This window comes from Crotalus tigris, unplaced genomic scaffold (assembly GCF_016545835.1).
Source record: "Crotalus tigris isolate CLP2741 ecotype Arizona unplaced genomic scaffold, ASM1654583v1 scf7180000018585.330925593:3314079, whole genome shotgun sequence".
In the NCBI taxonomy this organism is placed as follows: Eukaryota; Metazoa; Chordata; class Lepidosauria; order Squamata; family Viperidae; genus Crotalus; species Crotalus tigris.
Window position 1 is genome coordinate 3,009,196 of NW_024097088.1, and position 14,655 is coordinate 3,023,850.

The window sequence follows — 14,655 nt, forward strand, 5'->3', positions numbered from 1 at the left end:
TGGCGGAGGGCGCTCAGCCTGGATCCAGTCCAGCACTGAAGGCAGCCTCGCCAGCAGCTCTCCTGGAAGCTGCCCCCTGCCCTTCAAGCAGGAGCTGTGAACATGGGAGAAAACGGAGACCACCTCTGAAGAGGGGAAGACGACCCCCTTCAGAAACAAAGAAGGACTTTCTGTGGAACTGCTAGTCCCACCAACCCAAAGTTGCTCCGTCTCAGAGGGATTCAGTTGGGTCCTTCCCTCCCCCCAGACCCTCCTCAAGGAGGGCCAGGAAGATTGCAGTCCCCGATCCCAGTCTCTCCTACAGTCTCCACAGGGATGACCACTCTGCCGGGGGGCCCAATCCTCCAGCTCCTCCAGGCGCTCGCTTTCTCCACAAGCTTTCCAAGTAAAAGAAAGAGGGAGACTGGGCTGTGGCTGCCTAAGACAATCAGGTCATGCAAAGTCTTCTCGAGCTGGGAATCAACAGGGAGCCCTCCAGGTGCGATGGAAGCACCCCTCCCTCCCAGCTGACTCCATCCTTCCGCCTCCTTCCACCTCCCCAACTGCCCCTTGTGGGATGGACCGAGAAGAGGCACAGCCAGCGCAGCAGGGACCCCCGTCTACAGAGACCCAGTCGGAGGTGGCAGGGCACCCCTTTTCTCTCAAGGAAGCTTCGAAGCAGGAGAATTGGGGTTCTGGGCAAAGCTTCCTTGTTAGAGATTAGAGGTTCGTCAGTGCCACCTACTGGCCTATGGAAGCAAAACTGTCCTTCCTTGCTTGAAAAAAAAGAAGAGATTGAATATACCTGAGTCCAAGAAAATGTTTAATCATCTTGTGGGATAAAGACTAAACCATTTTCCACCTCTCACCTCATGTCTCCTCAACACCTCAAGGAAACAGCAGAGATGGGAATGATACCCCACAAAATGGATGGTGTTGAGGGTGGATTATTCTCAAAACTTGCTGTTTAGCTTCCGAACATTTCGTTACCAGGCTAGGTGACGTCATCGGTAGAACTTCAGTTAAAGTGTCTTGTTTAGGGGGAAGAATACTTTTGGGGGGTCAAAATCAGCATATGCAGGTTCACTAACTGAATATGATCAATATCCTTTTAAGTGCATCTTTGAGGAATGCCCCCATCTGACAGACGTTTTGTGGAATACATATTTAGTTACCTTCATTTGTGGCAGAGGGTTCAAAGTTAAAGCATGTTGCTCAGCCCACATTCAGCCCGCAGGCCCCCCCCCTTTCAGGAATGCACCGACATACACAGAAGTGTCTTTAGCTGCTGTGAGCAACGACTCCATCGTGAGAGTTGGGGGCTTTTCAGGCTGGGAAGGAAATTTCCGATGCACCACGGGGTGGGGCAGAACGGTAGCCTCCTCTCTTTGAGCTGCATTTCCATCTCATCGAGGGTGGTGCGCGCTTCATAGACTCAACTCCTTGCCTTAATCGATTCTCCCAGCTACCACGCCAGGTTACTTGGGGGACCATCTCAGTCCCCACAGACAATTATTCCAGCCAGTGGGGTCCAGGAGGAGGGCCTTGTCCATTGTGGCTCCTGCCCTCTGGAACAACTTGCCCCCGCCCCCCCCACGATGTGAGGTTGGCCCCAACCCTCCTATCTTTTTGCAAGGACCTAAAGGCCTGGCTCTGGCAGTCGCTTTGGGGCCCCAGTGGGGGAACAGCGCAATAGGGGTGGTTGATTGAATAACAACAGATCCCACTTGCCCCCGCCTTCCCCCATGTGTTTTGGGTTTTAATGTCTGATTTTAACTTTTTATGTTTTAACTGTATATGTAACTGTAAGCCTCCCAGAGTTACCTGTGGTAAGATAGGTGGCCAATAAATTTTATAAATTTTATTAAATAAGTACTCATGGCCCACTCCTCATACCAGGGAGTAAACAGGCAGCCCTTTAAAAGGTGGGAAGGGGCCTCCCTCTCACGGGGCGGGGGGGAGCTGTGGAGATGCACCACTTCAGCTGGGAGACAAGATTTGGGAAGCTAAACACCAAGAACGGGATCCAGGCAGGGTAGGGCAGCCAGGTTGGGGGTTGGGCGCATGCTCAGGCAGGGCTTCAACACTCCATTGGTAACCATGGCTTGTTTAAGGGAGTTTAAGGGGTTGGGACACACAGCCAGCTACAATCAGCTGCGATCCACAGGGACTGGTCTGCATCTGTGCTCAGTCAGCTAGGTGGATGGGGAAACTCCGCCCCACTGCCTCCCCCGCCCCGCCCCTCTGCCGTGGCCACAGGCTTCCACCGTGCAAGATGCAACGGGGAAGCACTCTGAAGGTTTCCAAATAGAAAGATGGAGTAGGAACAGTTTGGGTGGCCAAGCCAGTTTCTCCACCCCACCCCTTGGCCTGAAGCCTCCCAGTGCAGGCTTAGAAGAGGCCAAGTAGAAGCGCCTGCTGGGCTGCTAAAGAAACGGGGCTTGACCCCGGAGGGAGCAACTACTCCAGAGGAAACCCAATGAGGTGGCCTGGCCACCCAGAGACCGGAGGGGGGTGAAGGGAGATGAGCGGCTGGGTCAAGAGAAAAGGGGAGACGGTGCCCTTGCTCATATGGAGCCAAAATGGGTGTAATCACTTCTTTTCTGTACCTCCTGTACTTTTCTCACTCCAGAAGAGAGAGAGGGATCTCCTGTTGGGGCACATGCTCCACGGGGGAACCTCTGAGTGGAGCAGGAGCTGCCCAGTCATCCCCACACATGGTGTGAAGGGCTGCCAAAGCCACAAGACCTCTTATCATTTCCCACATGGCAGGGAGCAGGTAGATCAATAGCTTTATTGTGAGCATAACCCAGCCTGCAAGTGCTAAATGCCAAAATGCTAAGGTCCAACTGGGGGAAACACACCCCGCGGAGGCGGCACCCACACGGGATGCCAAGCCAGAAGTCCCGCAGGTGAGAACGGAGGAGGAGGAGGAGGAGGAGGGAGCCGGCAGCAGCAACAGCAGCCAGCAAAAGCGCAGCGCAAAAAGGGAGTCGAGTCCCCGCTCCCGCCCGCCCTCCAAGAGGACTGGAATCTTGGCCGAGATGAATGACCTGGAAGGCATCCTCTGAGCTGTAGGAGCGCCAAAGGGAGGGCGCGAAGGCGTTGCTTCCCTCCCCCGGGGGATCTGCAGGGGCGGAGGGGTTGCGGGCCTGGGGGCGAGAGCAGGGAGGGGGGGTCTCAGGGGAACCGTCCCCATTTCGGAGCGTTTGGGGAGCTGCGTTGCTCTCCTTTCCCGCTTGGCTCGCAGATGCGAATCAGGAGCTGTTGGAATCCAGTTGAAAAGTTTCGCTCCCCGGTTTCTCCCTTCCGAGGGGAGCGACGCGGCTCCTCCCTCGGCCTCTCCCGGAGAAAATCGGGAGTTTGCTCACGTTCCCAAAGTCGCAGTTACGCCGCGAAGGGCGCCTATACCGGAGCGGGACGAGGGAGGAAAGAGCAGAGGCGACTCTGGCCGGATCCTAGCTGGTTCCTCTCCGCAGGAAGGTAAAGTTGGGAAGTTCGGAAGAAGTTTTTTTTAAAAGCCAGGAAAGTAGCTCATCTTCAGAGGAGGGAAAGCTTTGTTCAGCTAGGTTGCAGCCCCCTCCCCGCCGCCCCCCCCCAGCCAAACTGCGCGGGGGTTCTTGCAGCGAAGGCGGCGGGGCTCGGGCCAAGTTTCTATAAAACCTGCAGGGGGGAGGCAGGGCGGTCTCCCCACCACCACCCAGTTAAAAACAATCCCGGCATTGCCCGACTATCGTTCGGCAGGGAGGCTGCTGCTGCTTTCGAGTTGCAGAGCCAAATTCCCCCCCCCCCCAGCCCCATTGCGCTGTCCTTGTGCACCAAGGCCTGATGTCTTGGTGGTCGCCATGACAACCCTTCCCCAGGTCTAAAGGCCCGGGCAGGGCGGGAGGCCCCCTGTAAAGGCTTTTGTGGGGCAGTCCTTGAAGGGCTCCTTCTGTGGGAAGAAGGCTGTTGCTGTGCCCCCCCCCCTTTCTGGCCCTCTTCTTGGCACATGCAACAGCTGTCAGGTTTACAAGGTTTGTGGACTTCAACTCCCAGAATTCCCCAGCCAACTATCCCGACAAGGCTTAAAGTGCCAGGTTTGGGGACCCTTGCCTTAGTGGGTGCTGCATACGTAGGCCACGTTTCAGTCATCTGCAACTAGGGCGTCCCTGACGGTTTAAAAATCACAGTTTGCCCACTGCACTAAAGCAGAATGAGATCGGGTGTCACTTTAGCAGCACCAGCTTGCCTGTGGAGTGCTTTCAGTGTTGGTAGTGTTAATTGTTGGATTAAGGAAAAAAACATGTTGCTAACTTGCCTCGAGCGTTCAGCCGAGCAAAAATCCAACATTAATAATTTGGTTTGTGATATAAGATCTAGGGGACTATGCTCAAGCAACTATGTTTGGAGCAGAGCAGGAAGGCCCGTCCCTGCGCCCCTTCTCCCCTCTGGGGGCAGGTGAGGGTGATGCCCAGCCTTCCTTTGCGGGCTCAGAAGACGCCCGGCCCCCTCGCCAAAGGCTGCACCCCGGCAGCTCTTCCAGCGGGAGATGATCCCTTCCACTTTCCCTTTTCCCCACCTGGGAGAAGATGGCGGCTTAAATGGCTTTCTAAACTGCCTCTGTGCATTGCGGGCTTGCCCCAACCTGCCACCTTGGGGTGGGGTGGCTGGGCAGGGCTCACCTGGCCAGGTTGCACAGGTTGGGATCAGCCTCCTCTGGGAATCTTCAGGATGAGTCACGGGATCTGGCTGAACTCGCCTCCCGCAGACGGTCCCTGCAGTTGGGGGCAGGTGGGGAAGAGCAAGGACCAGCCTGCTTTTCCTTGCAGGGTGGGGCTGCCCCTCCCCGGGAACTGACCGACCATGGGGAAGAGCAGGGGCTGCTGCTGCCGCCAACGCTTCTGCAGCACCTGCCTGCTGGGACTCTTCAGCTGCCACTGGACCCACAAGAAGGGCCTGAAGACCAGCAAGGTGTGTGTACCCATAGGGGGGAGGTCTGAAAGCACACACACCCCGCTCTACAGGGTCTCTGGGGGAACAGAAGAAGGCTCACCCCATGTCCCTGCGAGGAGAGGCCCCAAGGGTCTCTGGGGGTGGGCTGCAGACCCACTCCAGTGCTTCAGAGTCTCCCTTCCCCCAGATCCACTCCCCCAAATAAGCTGGGCCGTGGTTACCCCACCCGATCCTCATGGAAAGCATGGTGGGCTGCCTGAAGGGCTGAAGACACCTCCCTCTTGGGGCGGCCCCTCCTCTTCCCCCCCCGTAGCCATGGGGGAAGCGCCCTTGGGGGGGTCCTGGGATGGCAGCGCCAGTTGAGCCCCTCCTCCGCTCCATCCGCAGTGTGACTGCACCTGGTTCTTCCTGCTCTTCTGCGTTGGCCTTCTTGCCCTGGCCTGGCTCTACGTGGCCCTCATCACACTCAACGATTTCCACAACCTTAACGAGTGAGTAGAAGGTGCCCTCTGCGCCCCCCCCCCCACATTATGCCCCTTTCTGACCTTTCGGTAAGCTTTCTCTGCCCCCCCCCCCCTACACAGGTTTGTCTTCCAGAAGACAGAATGGTGGCTGGACTGGTCAGTGGTGATGCTGTCTGTGACCGCCACCCTGGTCATCTACTCCTCTCTACTGCTGGTAAGTCCCCCCCCTTTCCATCCTTCCTACCACACTAGCCCCCCTCCCCTCCTGGCCCAACTTTGCAATGGTTAGGGAGTGAGGCTCCCTGGTTGGGGGGGGTTTCTGTATCCCCCCCTTTGCTGATGGTGTGGGAGCGTCTTCAGGATATCTCTGTGCTATAAACTAAATTCTGTCCCACAATTTGGACTGCAATTCATGGGGAGGGGGCAGGAGTGTTGCAGCAGCATCCAACAGAATTCTCTCTGCAACATTGAGAGGGCGATATTATATTGCCACAATGGAGCACCGGTTCACTCTGAAGAATGGGCAGCCCTGTTTCTCCAGTTCAACTTGGACAAAGTTAGATGGCAGAGCAGGTGGGCAAACCTCCCAGAAGCCAGAAGAGGGGAGGGGTGCTGAGAAGGAGGGTCCATGTTTAGCATTTGGGCATCTCAGGCTCAGAACGGAGGGCAGGAGAGTTAAATAGGCAGACAAGGAATGGTGTGCTCATTTTATAAGTCGGGTCTACATGTTTCCTTTTCTTGGTGTGTGGTCTTCGCCCACCTTGATTGGACTACCTGGGACTGAGGGAACTGGGGGTCCAGCACATCCAGAAGGGTGAGGGTTGCATAAACTCCGTCTCCGTTCAGGGTCTTTCCAAGTGAGGTTTTCTTGCCCCAAGCAGCTGTGTGGGGGGAGGGTATTCATATCTTCCTTTGTTTGCATCCCAGATTTTGGCCCTCTGCCTTCAGCTCTGCCATCAGCCCCTGAAGCTGCATTGGCTCCACAAGGTAAGACTACAGTATTTTGCTTGCCTCCTTTCCTTTCCTTGGGCAGAAGCCATGAAGTTTCTTGCTGGGCTCGGTTCATGGTCCCCGTGGGGTGGGAGGCTTCTGAGGCCCCTCTGGGATGCCCTCCCCTTGATTGTCCCTTGCCAGCCACACCAGCAGGTCCTGCTCACATAGGACCTGGTTTCCCTCCTGGACAGAGGTTCTTTGGGTGACTTCCGGGGCCTTGGAGATGTCTTCTATGTTTCTTCCAGGGCCTTCTGATCCTGACTGCACTGATAGTAGTGGCTGCTTTTGTGGGGCTGGAAATTCAGTGGTCGGAGGAGTGGGAAAGTGCCCACATTGCTCTACAGGTAGGAGCCCTAAGAGTTGCTCAGGACTGTCCTTTGCCTCCTGCTTTAAGCCAAGGCCCATGCAGAAGTATCTGTTCTACTCTCTGGTCCCCCTCGGTTAGGGGACTGGAGGCTAAAATATACTAAGAACGGTTGCTGGAATTGGGTGTCTAGTTTAATGGAAAGAAGGACTAGAGGAGACATGATAGCAGTCTTCCAATATCTCAGAGGTTGTCACAAACAGGACGGGAGGGGGTCAGCCTATTTCTCCAAAGCGCCTGAAGGCAGGACAGGAAGCAACAGGTGGAAACTAACCAAGGAGAGAAGCAACCTGGAACTAAGGAGAAACTTCCTGACAGTGAGAACAATAAACCAGTGGAACTGCTTGCCTCCAGAAATTGTGGGTGCTCCAAAACTGAAGGTTTTCAAAAAGAGATTGGACAATCATTTATCAGAAATCACTGAAAGTTTTTCAGAAGAGGCTGGACGACCACTTGTCTGTAATAGTAGAGGCTCTCCTGCCTGATCAGGGGGTTGGACTAGAAGACCTCCAAGCTCCCTTCCAACTCTGTTATTCTGTTCTTGCCCCACCTGCTGGCTGAGCTGCAGCAGATGACTTAGCGTCTCATACAGGGAGAGATGCCCAGTTGCTTCCAGCCCCCCCCCCCAGAATGGAGGCGGGGCAGCCACAGGGTGGGCATATCCCGGTCTGGATGAGCGTCCCTTTAGGCTAATGGTCAGCCCTTTGGCTCCATGAAATCGGCAGGCTGGGAGCACCCAGCGAGAGACAACTATGTGCCATTTGGCAGGGAAGACTCTCCAAGACAGGCATGCCTTGCCACAGGACCCAAATCCTTGTCTGGGGACAAAAAGGCCAGGAAGAGGGAAGGGGCAGGTTCTGGCTGATGGAGAGCAGCAGGAGAGACAATCTCAGAAGGACTCCGTTTGCCAATCCAAGGGATAGTGTGGCTTTTCCTTCGAGCCCCTCCTGACCCAGCTGCCCTTCTGCCTAGTCCTGGGAGGATTCCCAAACTGTGGCCTGCCTGGGCCAGCCTTCTCTTGGTGCCCAGGGCCCTTGGAAAGGCCAACCACCTTGTATCGTATCCTGCCAGGCAACCGGCCCCTTCCTGCACATCGGAGCAGTGGCGGGTTTGACGATGCTTGCCTGGCCAGTAGCGGCCTGCTTCTACCACATCTCCCATGCAGGTACTGAGGGTGGGGGATGGGGGGATTGTTCCTCATGAAAGCCTGGTTTGGGGGGGGGCAGCCCTTGGGCGCCGGTTCCAAGGTGAACTTGGGCACCCTAACTCTGACACACAGGTGCAGCTTCCTCCTGAGCTGTTAAAATGATGCCTGGAATTTGGGGGTCTCGGATGTAGGATCCCCAAGTGTATGGTGGTGCCGTTTCCTTAGACTCTCCGGGCAGCATTGAAAGAGGGAAACAGAGCAGCAGTCCCACATTATGGGCTGGCATATTCCAGCCGGATGCTAGGAAAACCTTCCTGAGCCCAAGAGCGGAACACCTGGGCGAACCCCAGGGGGAGATGATGGGCTGCCCTTGGCTGCAGGCATTCAGTCAGAACTGGGCAGTCTTCTGTTGGGGCTGCCCCGATTTGGATACCAGGCAGGCCTTCAGCCCAAGGGCTGCTGCCAACCCTGCCATGCTAGGGATCGGGCAAGGGGAGCAGATTCCTAGGATTAACGGCAAGATGAAGAGCAGTCAGCTCTCGCAGATGGCAGACAGCTGCTCTGGGGATCCGGTCACGGTCTTCAAGGGGACCAAGAGCCCCCACTGACCACTTGGGGCCCTCTTCCATTTGTGTCGCTGCAGCTCTCGGGGTGCTTCTCCTGCTCTTGTATCTGGGCGCAACGCTGGCTTTATACCTGGCCCCCCTGGGCATCGACTCGCCCTGCTTCCTGGAGCAGAGCCAGCTTCCTCCCAAACCGGCCCTGTTTGGGCACCGTGGGGCTCCCATGGTAAGTGCCTTCCTCTCCATTCCATACCGGTCCTGGAATGAGGCTGGCCAGGCTCCTAGGAGGGAGAGCCTGCAGAAGCATTTCAAGAGGCTGGAATATCTGGCTTCTCCTGATCAGGGCCACTGAGAATTGTACATGCAGAGCCTGAACAAGAGTGGAGCACCAGCTGGAAGGTGGTGCTAGGATCCCCTGTGAGTTTCTGGAGTTTTGGGGAAACAGGAACTATCTTCAGCTGTCTTCCTCTCCCGTTCCAGATGTGTCAGAGCTCACTGTCTGTATTCCCAGTGTCTGCACTGGGGAGGACTCTGGGGAGTGGAAGCCCAACACACCTGGAGTGCACCAGGTTGGCGCAGCTCTTTTGAGGGCCTCCTCCTGAATCCAGTAGGTCTGTTTCCCCCAAGACAGGCGTGTCCTTAAAACAGCAGCAGCTTTTCCAGGCTGACTTTTACAGCCTCGCCTTGCTGGGATTTTTCTGCCTTTTCGTCCTGGATTAAATGGTATAGGGTATCCTGCTTGTGCAGGGGGTTGGACTAGAAGACCTCCAAGGTCCCTTCCAACTCGGTTATTTTGTAAGACATTAAGAAGATGTCCCAGCTCCGCCTCTTTCTCCTAAGAACCCTTCGGCCTGCCAAAATTGTTCCACCTGCAAGATGATGTGGAACCCCCTCCTGTAGAGCTGAGCGGTAGGTTCCCCAGGCAATGGCTAGATGTCTCAGGGGGGGATCCCAAACCCTCCCGCTTCACCTTCATTGCCCCCCCCCTCCAGCTAGCACCGGAGAACACCCTGATGTCCTTCCAGAAGGCTGTCAACTGTGGCCTGAGTGTCTTAGAAACGGATGTCCGAGTGAGGTAAGAGACGGGCTGAACAGTGGTGGCTATGTTGGAAGATTTATGCAGGAAGGAAATTCCTGGCTTCAGGAGGCACCAATCTAGAGGGTCCCTCATCCCCCACTCAGAAAAGGTCCAGGATCCAGGTATTTTCTCCTTTTTTCACTCCCAGTGCTGATGGGATCCCTTTCCTCATGCATGATGAGACACTCTTACGGACCACAAATGTCCAGGAGGTCTTCCCCACCCAAGCCCACGCCAAAGCCACCACCTTCAGCTGGACACAGCTGCAGCAACTTGACGCTGGCAGCTGGTTTTTGCAGGTGAGAGCAGGATGGTGCTGCTTGATCAAAACATGGTTGATTAGGATTGGTTGAATATCTGGCTTGCTCATCTGGAGTTGGTTGATTTGTGGGGGGTGAACCACCTTGGATTCTGTGGATAATGGTTGACAGGGAATGTCTGGATCAGAAGCAGATGGAAAAGTGTCTCCATACTCATTTTTACAAGGAGAGTTTTCTGCACCTGCACAAAAGCAAGTAGCAGCCCAAAGAAGGCATTGTGGCAGAGGTCCTGACTCTTGAGAAGAACTTTCCATGCATAACGAGAAGCTGGATCTGCATGGAGAGTCCAGTAGACGAAAAGTGGCCCATCCAAGCCCAGTGCATGATTTAACCTGGGTTGCTGTACAACGGCTGGGCTAACCACCTCCCTTTCCTCTACCAGAAGCATCCCTTCTCCACAGCCTGGAGCCTTTCAGAAGAAGAGATGGCCCAGGCCAGGAGGCAGCACGTTTTGTCTCTGAAGGAGCTGCTGGCAGAGGCCAAGAGGCACCAGGTGTCTGTCATATTTGATCTGATGCCACTGGAGGACCCCCACTATGAGCGCCTGGTCAACATCACAGTGGAGACAGTCCTCCAATCGGGCATCAGCCAAGAGCTGGTGAGTCTTCCCTGTGCCAAGTAAGACAAATCCCTCTTCTGAGCAGCACCCAAACGTGCAGAGATCATATGAGGCTAGAGAAAGGGAAGTTGCAGGTCCCCTTGGAGATGGGGCTTCAGGACAGCCTGAGGCTACCTGGTCCTGGAGAGTCGGTGACCCTGGAAAGGAACATGACTGAAGTCAGATCTGCTCCAGATCCAAATAATCGGAGCCGCGTCCTCCTGCCTTAGGAGTATCTCCAGTTCCAGCTCCAGCAGTGGTGACAAACAGTGAGTAGGCCCTGCTACGCCCTCTTTCTTCCCCAACCCAGATTCTGTGGCTGCCTAATCAGTTCCGGAAGCAGGTGAAACAGCAAGCGCCCAGGTTCCAGCACATCTACGGCCTCGAAAGTTTGGTCAACAAGACCGTAAGGTTTCCGCGAGTCAACCTGGCTTACCAAAAACTGAGCAGTGCAGAAATCAGGTCAGAGCGGGGGAGGGGCTCTTTCTCGGTCAGGTCAGGTCAGATCTGAGGAAGGGGGGGGATTTATAAAAGCTCAGCTTTTATAAAGGCAGATAGAGGCTGGGAAATGTATGGTGTGTGGAAGGAAAAGGTCTCTGAAGCCATTAAAAAACGGGATGGGGAGGGCTCAAATGGAGCAGCGAGGCGCAGCCTAGCACCCCTCCCTCAATAACCAGTTAGCAAAGCTGGAAAGCAACCAACAAGGCGTGTCATCTTCAGGTCGTTGTTGCATAGTGAGGCTTCACACTTCTAGAGGCTGGGATGTAGCTGCAGCCTTCCTCAAGCCCTTTCATGCAAATTGTGCTATTATGGGCTGTCACTGTCCTCTGCTTTATTGCCAAACCCCCTTCTGCAGTGAGTACCGCCGGAGCAATATCTCAGTCAACCTGTATGTGATAAACGCTCCGTGGCTTTTCTCCCTCCTGTGGTGTGCCGGGACTTCTTCGGTTACCACCAATGCCTGCCAGGTGCTACAGAAGATGCAGCGCCCCACCTGGCTGCTGGTAAGACCACCGGGGGTGAGTGAGGGGCTACTACTTTACCTGCTGCAGCCCACTCCAAAGATTCCCTGGGAGAAAGCGGTTAGCCATGCAGCCGCCCAGCCTGATCTGCCGCCTGTTTCTCCCAGCCTCGGGCCACCTATCGCATGATCTGGATTGTGACAGACTGCGTCTCCTTCCTGCTGGTTCTCTCGGCTTTCTTGCTGCTAAAGTGAGTACCGAGTGAACAGAGATGAGGGATCTCAGTCAGATCATGGGGCTTCTTCCAGCTTGCAAGCTCTGTACAGTTGGGCCTTCTCAAGTGAGGGATGTGGTTGCTACCATCACCATTATGGAGGCTTGCACATGCACCCGGGTGATAGGTCTACTTTGTGTTAGGTCTACAGTTGGAGATCCAGTCTTTCTACTAGAAGGTAGAGCAGATCTCCTTTACCAAAGCACCTACCAAAATCTTGCTCCAGAACAGATTGCACTGTCTCACCCTTGACGGTTTAAGATGCGTGGACTTCAACCCTCAGAATTCCCAGAGTTAAAGTTCTAGATTCATAGTTCAGCTCTCAAAGTTGAAGACCAGACATCTTAAAGTTGCCAAGGTTGAGAAAACCTGGTCCTGAGATCTGTATGACTTGTCCTTCTCAGATGGGCCTTTTCATGGTCGTTTTGAGAGAGGTTTCATTGTGCATTTGGATGGAGCACCAGGTGACTGGGTCCAACTGTGCCACAGCATTGAAAAGACCCTGGTTGTTCTCCAGCTGCCCACCCAGGTGCCAAGAGAGCTAGGGAACAGAGAGGCTCACTTGACATAATTCTGACATGATTTTCTTTCTTTCTTTACAGAAGATGGTCTTGGAAAAAGGACTCAAAAGGTAAAGCTGGTATTTTGGGATAACTGGGAAACAAAATGTGACTTTGGCACACAACAGCTGCACAGGCAACCCATAAAGAGGGTATAAACAAGGGGAAAGAGTCTCACCAGCATCTTGGGGGAATCAGAACTTTGCAGAGGGCTGCCTATTACTAGGCACCCTCCATTGTCTCCATAAGCAGCTTCAAGCAAGATTTGCTGTTCTTTGAAGGAACATGGCTTATCCTAAATGTGGCTTCACCCCTCTGCTGTGCACCGGAAAAAGGCACAGCGGAGTTCAATGAAAGCTGGCAAGCGGCAGCCCCTCACAGCCGCCTCCTCCCGCCTGCAGGTTCCAACTCAGATGTGCTCCTGACGAAGATCCACAGCCTCTTGTCCGAGTGAAGCAGGAGCGCCCAGAAGCCCCGGATGTTGCCCTCCCTCTTGCTAGCTTTGGCAGGGCTCTCCGCTTTCAAAGGTTTTTCTGGGAACAGCCCGTCCTTGGTGCTTGCTGGCAGCAGCTGCTGCGGCTGCTGGAATGTTTCAGGGGCCTGTATTGCACAGCCTAAAAAGAGCAGCTGGTGCAGGGGGAGTTCACGGCAGCCTGGATGCTGCATTTCTTCTTGCAAGACTGGAACCCGGGACCTTCCTCAGCAAGACCCAGATCCCAGAATTACTGTACAGCCTCAGGACAGAATTAGGGAGCTACCGACTCTCCTGGACGACAATTTCCTTCTTGATGTGGGACTGGGAGTGCCCCCTACCAATAAAGCTGTCTGTACGGGCTGGGAAACCATGCTGCTGTAAACATTTATTCCACTCCCGGGGGAAGCAAATAAAAGTGGGGGCGCACCCTTTCAATGCACAGCTCCCTCAGTGTCCCACCTCTAACAGCTTCCTGCCACAGCCTGTATTCTGGCAGTTCTAGCTGGGTTCAAAGGCTCCAGGGTGGAGCCTCAACAGTGTAACACTGCGCACATGAGCCAGGGGTCTCGGCACCAATGACTGTGCCTGTTCCTGTGTGGAAGTGTGTCGGATTCAGGTTCAGCCCCAAGATTTTCCCAGGAACAGCGTTCAAAACCAGAGCATATAACAACACCCAGCAGGCAAGAGTCACAGGCTGCCCCAGGTTCTTTTAGAAACAAATGCTATTTTCTGTGTATGTGTTAATAATTCACTTTTTAAAAAAAACAATGTAAGCTCTTTTGCTCAAGCGGTGATGACGTTAACAGGAAGCGAATTTACACTGATTTAGAAATGGACTGAGGTCAAAAGGATGCTGAGCAGGCAACTGAGGCAGGGGAAACGCTTTGCAGAAATGCTTGGGAAAACTATAGTTGGGTGAGGTCCCTCACGACAGGTGATCTCATTCTGAGAAAGAATGCTCCTTGTTTAAGAAATATTTAGCAGCACGGCATCCAAATGGTATCGGTCGATCTATTAACATGAGTCAGACAGGCCAAGCATAGGACGGGCACCCGCAAGGCTGCAGCCAGTCATTATGAGAGGCAGAGGTCTTTCACGCCCCCTGCAAACACCAGGTTGGCCATTACAAATGAGACACCCTGAAAATGATCCCCGTGACCCCAAGGCTGCTTCATCTTGCAGGGACACTGGGTGGCTGCTCACCTGCACGAGGTTTGTGAAGGCTCTGGCCTGGCTGCAATCAAAGCACCCGGCTGTATAGACTGCTATCTACAGCCCACCTGCCCGATGTTCCAGCAGCAACCTGGCACTGCCGACTTGCATGCTCAGTTCCCGCCAACATTCATTTCCCATTAGCCAGCATTTAGGCTTAAACACACACACACACACACACACACACACACACACACACACACACACAGTTTATGACCTCCAGCACAACCCTCCCTCCAAAGCCCCCCCCTCCCCGTTTCCTCCCTCTGCCAAACATCTCTTGCAAACCTTCAAGGGGAAGTCTAAGACATGTTCCGAGTCAGAGGATTATAAAGGTTTATTTGTCACATTTTGCCCCCCAGCAAATCCACAAAAACTCCGGGGGGGGGGGAAGAGAGAGAAGGCTGGGTCAAGAGGGAGAGAGCAGAATGCCTGGACGGGGGGGGGGGGGGTGGAACCTTTATTGGGGGGGAAGTCAAGCCCTCAGGCCCAGCAGCTCCCTCTCAAGGCCCCCCAGGGACAGGCCGGAGAGCTCCAATCCCACAGCAGGCACCCCACCCTCCTCGCCCTGCTCTGGAAAGAGGCCAGCCGGAAGGCTTCTCCTCAGGCCAGGCCCGGATGAGGACCTCCAGCGCCCAATGCTTTGGGACTCCGTTGCCCAACAACCCCATCACAACACCAAGAGCACAAGAAGAGTTGAAGTATAACTGCACGGAGAAGGCCTTCGATCC

General features: G+C 54.7%; 1 protein-coding gene across 2 annotated transcripts; it reads left to right on the forward strand.

The window, feature by feature from the left end:
- Positions 1-2,900: 2,900 nt before the first annotated feature.
- On the forward strand, positions 2,901-13,151 carry GDPD2 (glycerophosphodiester phosphodiesterase domain containing 2). 2 transcript variants are annotated; one of them, XM_039354823.1, is made up of 17 exons: positions 2,901-3,053; positions 3,230-3,462; positions 4,791-4,932; positions 5,302-5,405; positions 5,499-5,592; positions 6,306-6,365; positions 6,617-6,715; positions 7,807-7,900; positions 8,526-8,671; positions 9,438-9,520; positions 9,672-9,822; positions 10,226-10,441; positions 10,752-10,903; positions 11,298-11,445; positions 11,571-11,653; positions 12,280-12,308; positions 12,639-13,151. In XM_039354823.1, the coding sequence occupies exons 3-17, from the start codon at positions 4,825-4,827 to the stop codon at positions 12,689-12,691; spliced, it is 1,620 nt and encodes a 539-aa protein (XP_039210757.1). In that variant the 5' UTR covers positions 2,901-3,053; positions 3,230-3,462; positions 4,791-4,824; the 3' UTR covers positions 12,692-13,151. The 2 variants fall into 2 exon arrangements, with proteins under 2 accessions (XP_039210757.1, XP_039210758.1); XM_039354824.1 differs by lacking the exon at positions 2,901-3,053 and having other exon boundaries at positions 3,172-3,462.
- The last annotated feature ends 1,504 nt before the right edge of the window (positions 13,152-14,655 follow it).

What these genes read in the sequence shown, in the direction of transcription:
- GDPD2 (XM_039354823.1), top strand. Translation starts at nt 4,825, where the DNA reads ATGGGGAAGAGCAGGGGCTGCTGCTGCCGCCAACGCTTCTGCAGCACC. An exon ending in CTACCACATCTCCCATGCAG is followed by an intron (nt 7,901 to 8,525) that starts GTACTGAGGGTG and finishes GTGTCGCTGCAG; the next exon opens with CTCTCGGGGTGCTTCTCCTG. An exon ending in TTGGAAAAAGGACTCAAAAG is followed by an intron (nt 12,309 to 12,638) that starts GTAAAGCTGGTA and finishes TCCCGCCTGCAG; the next exon opens with GTTCCAACTCAGATGTGCTC.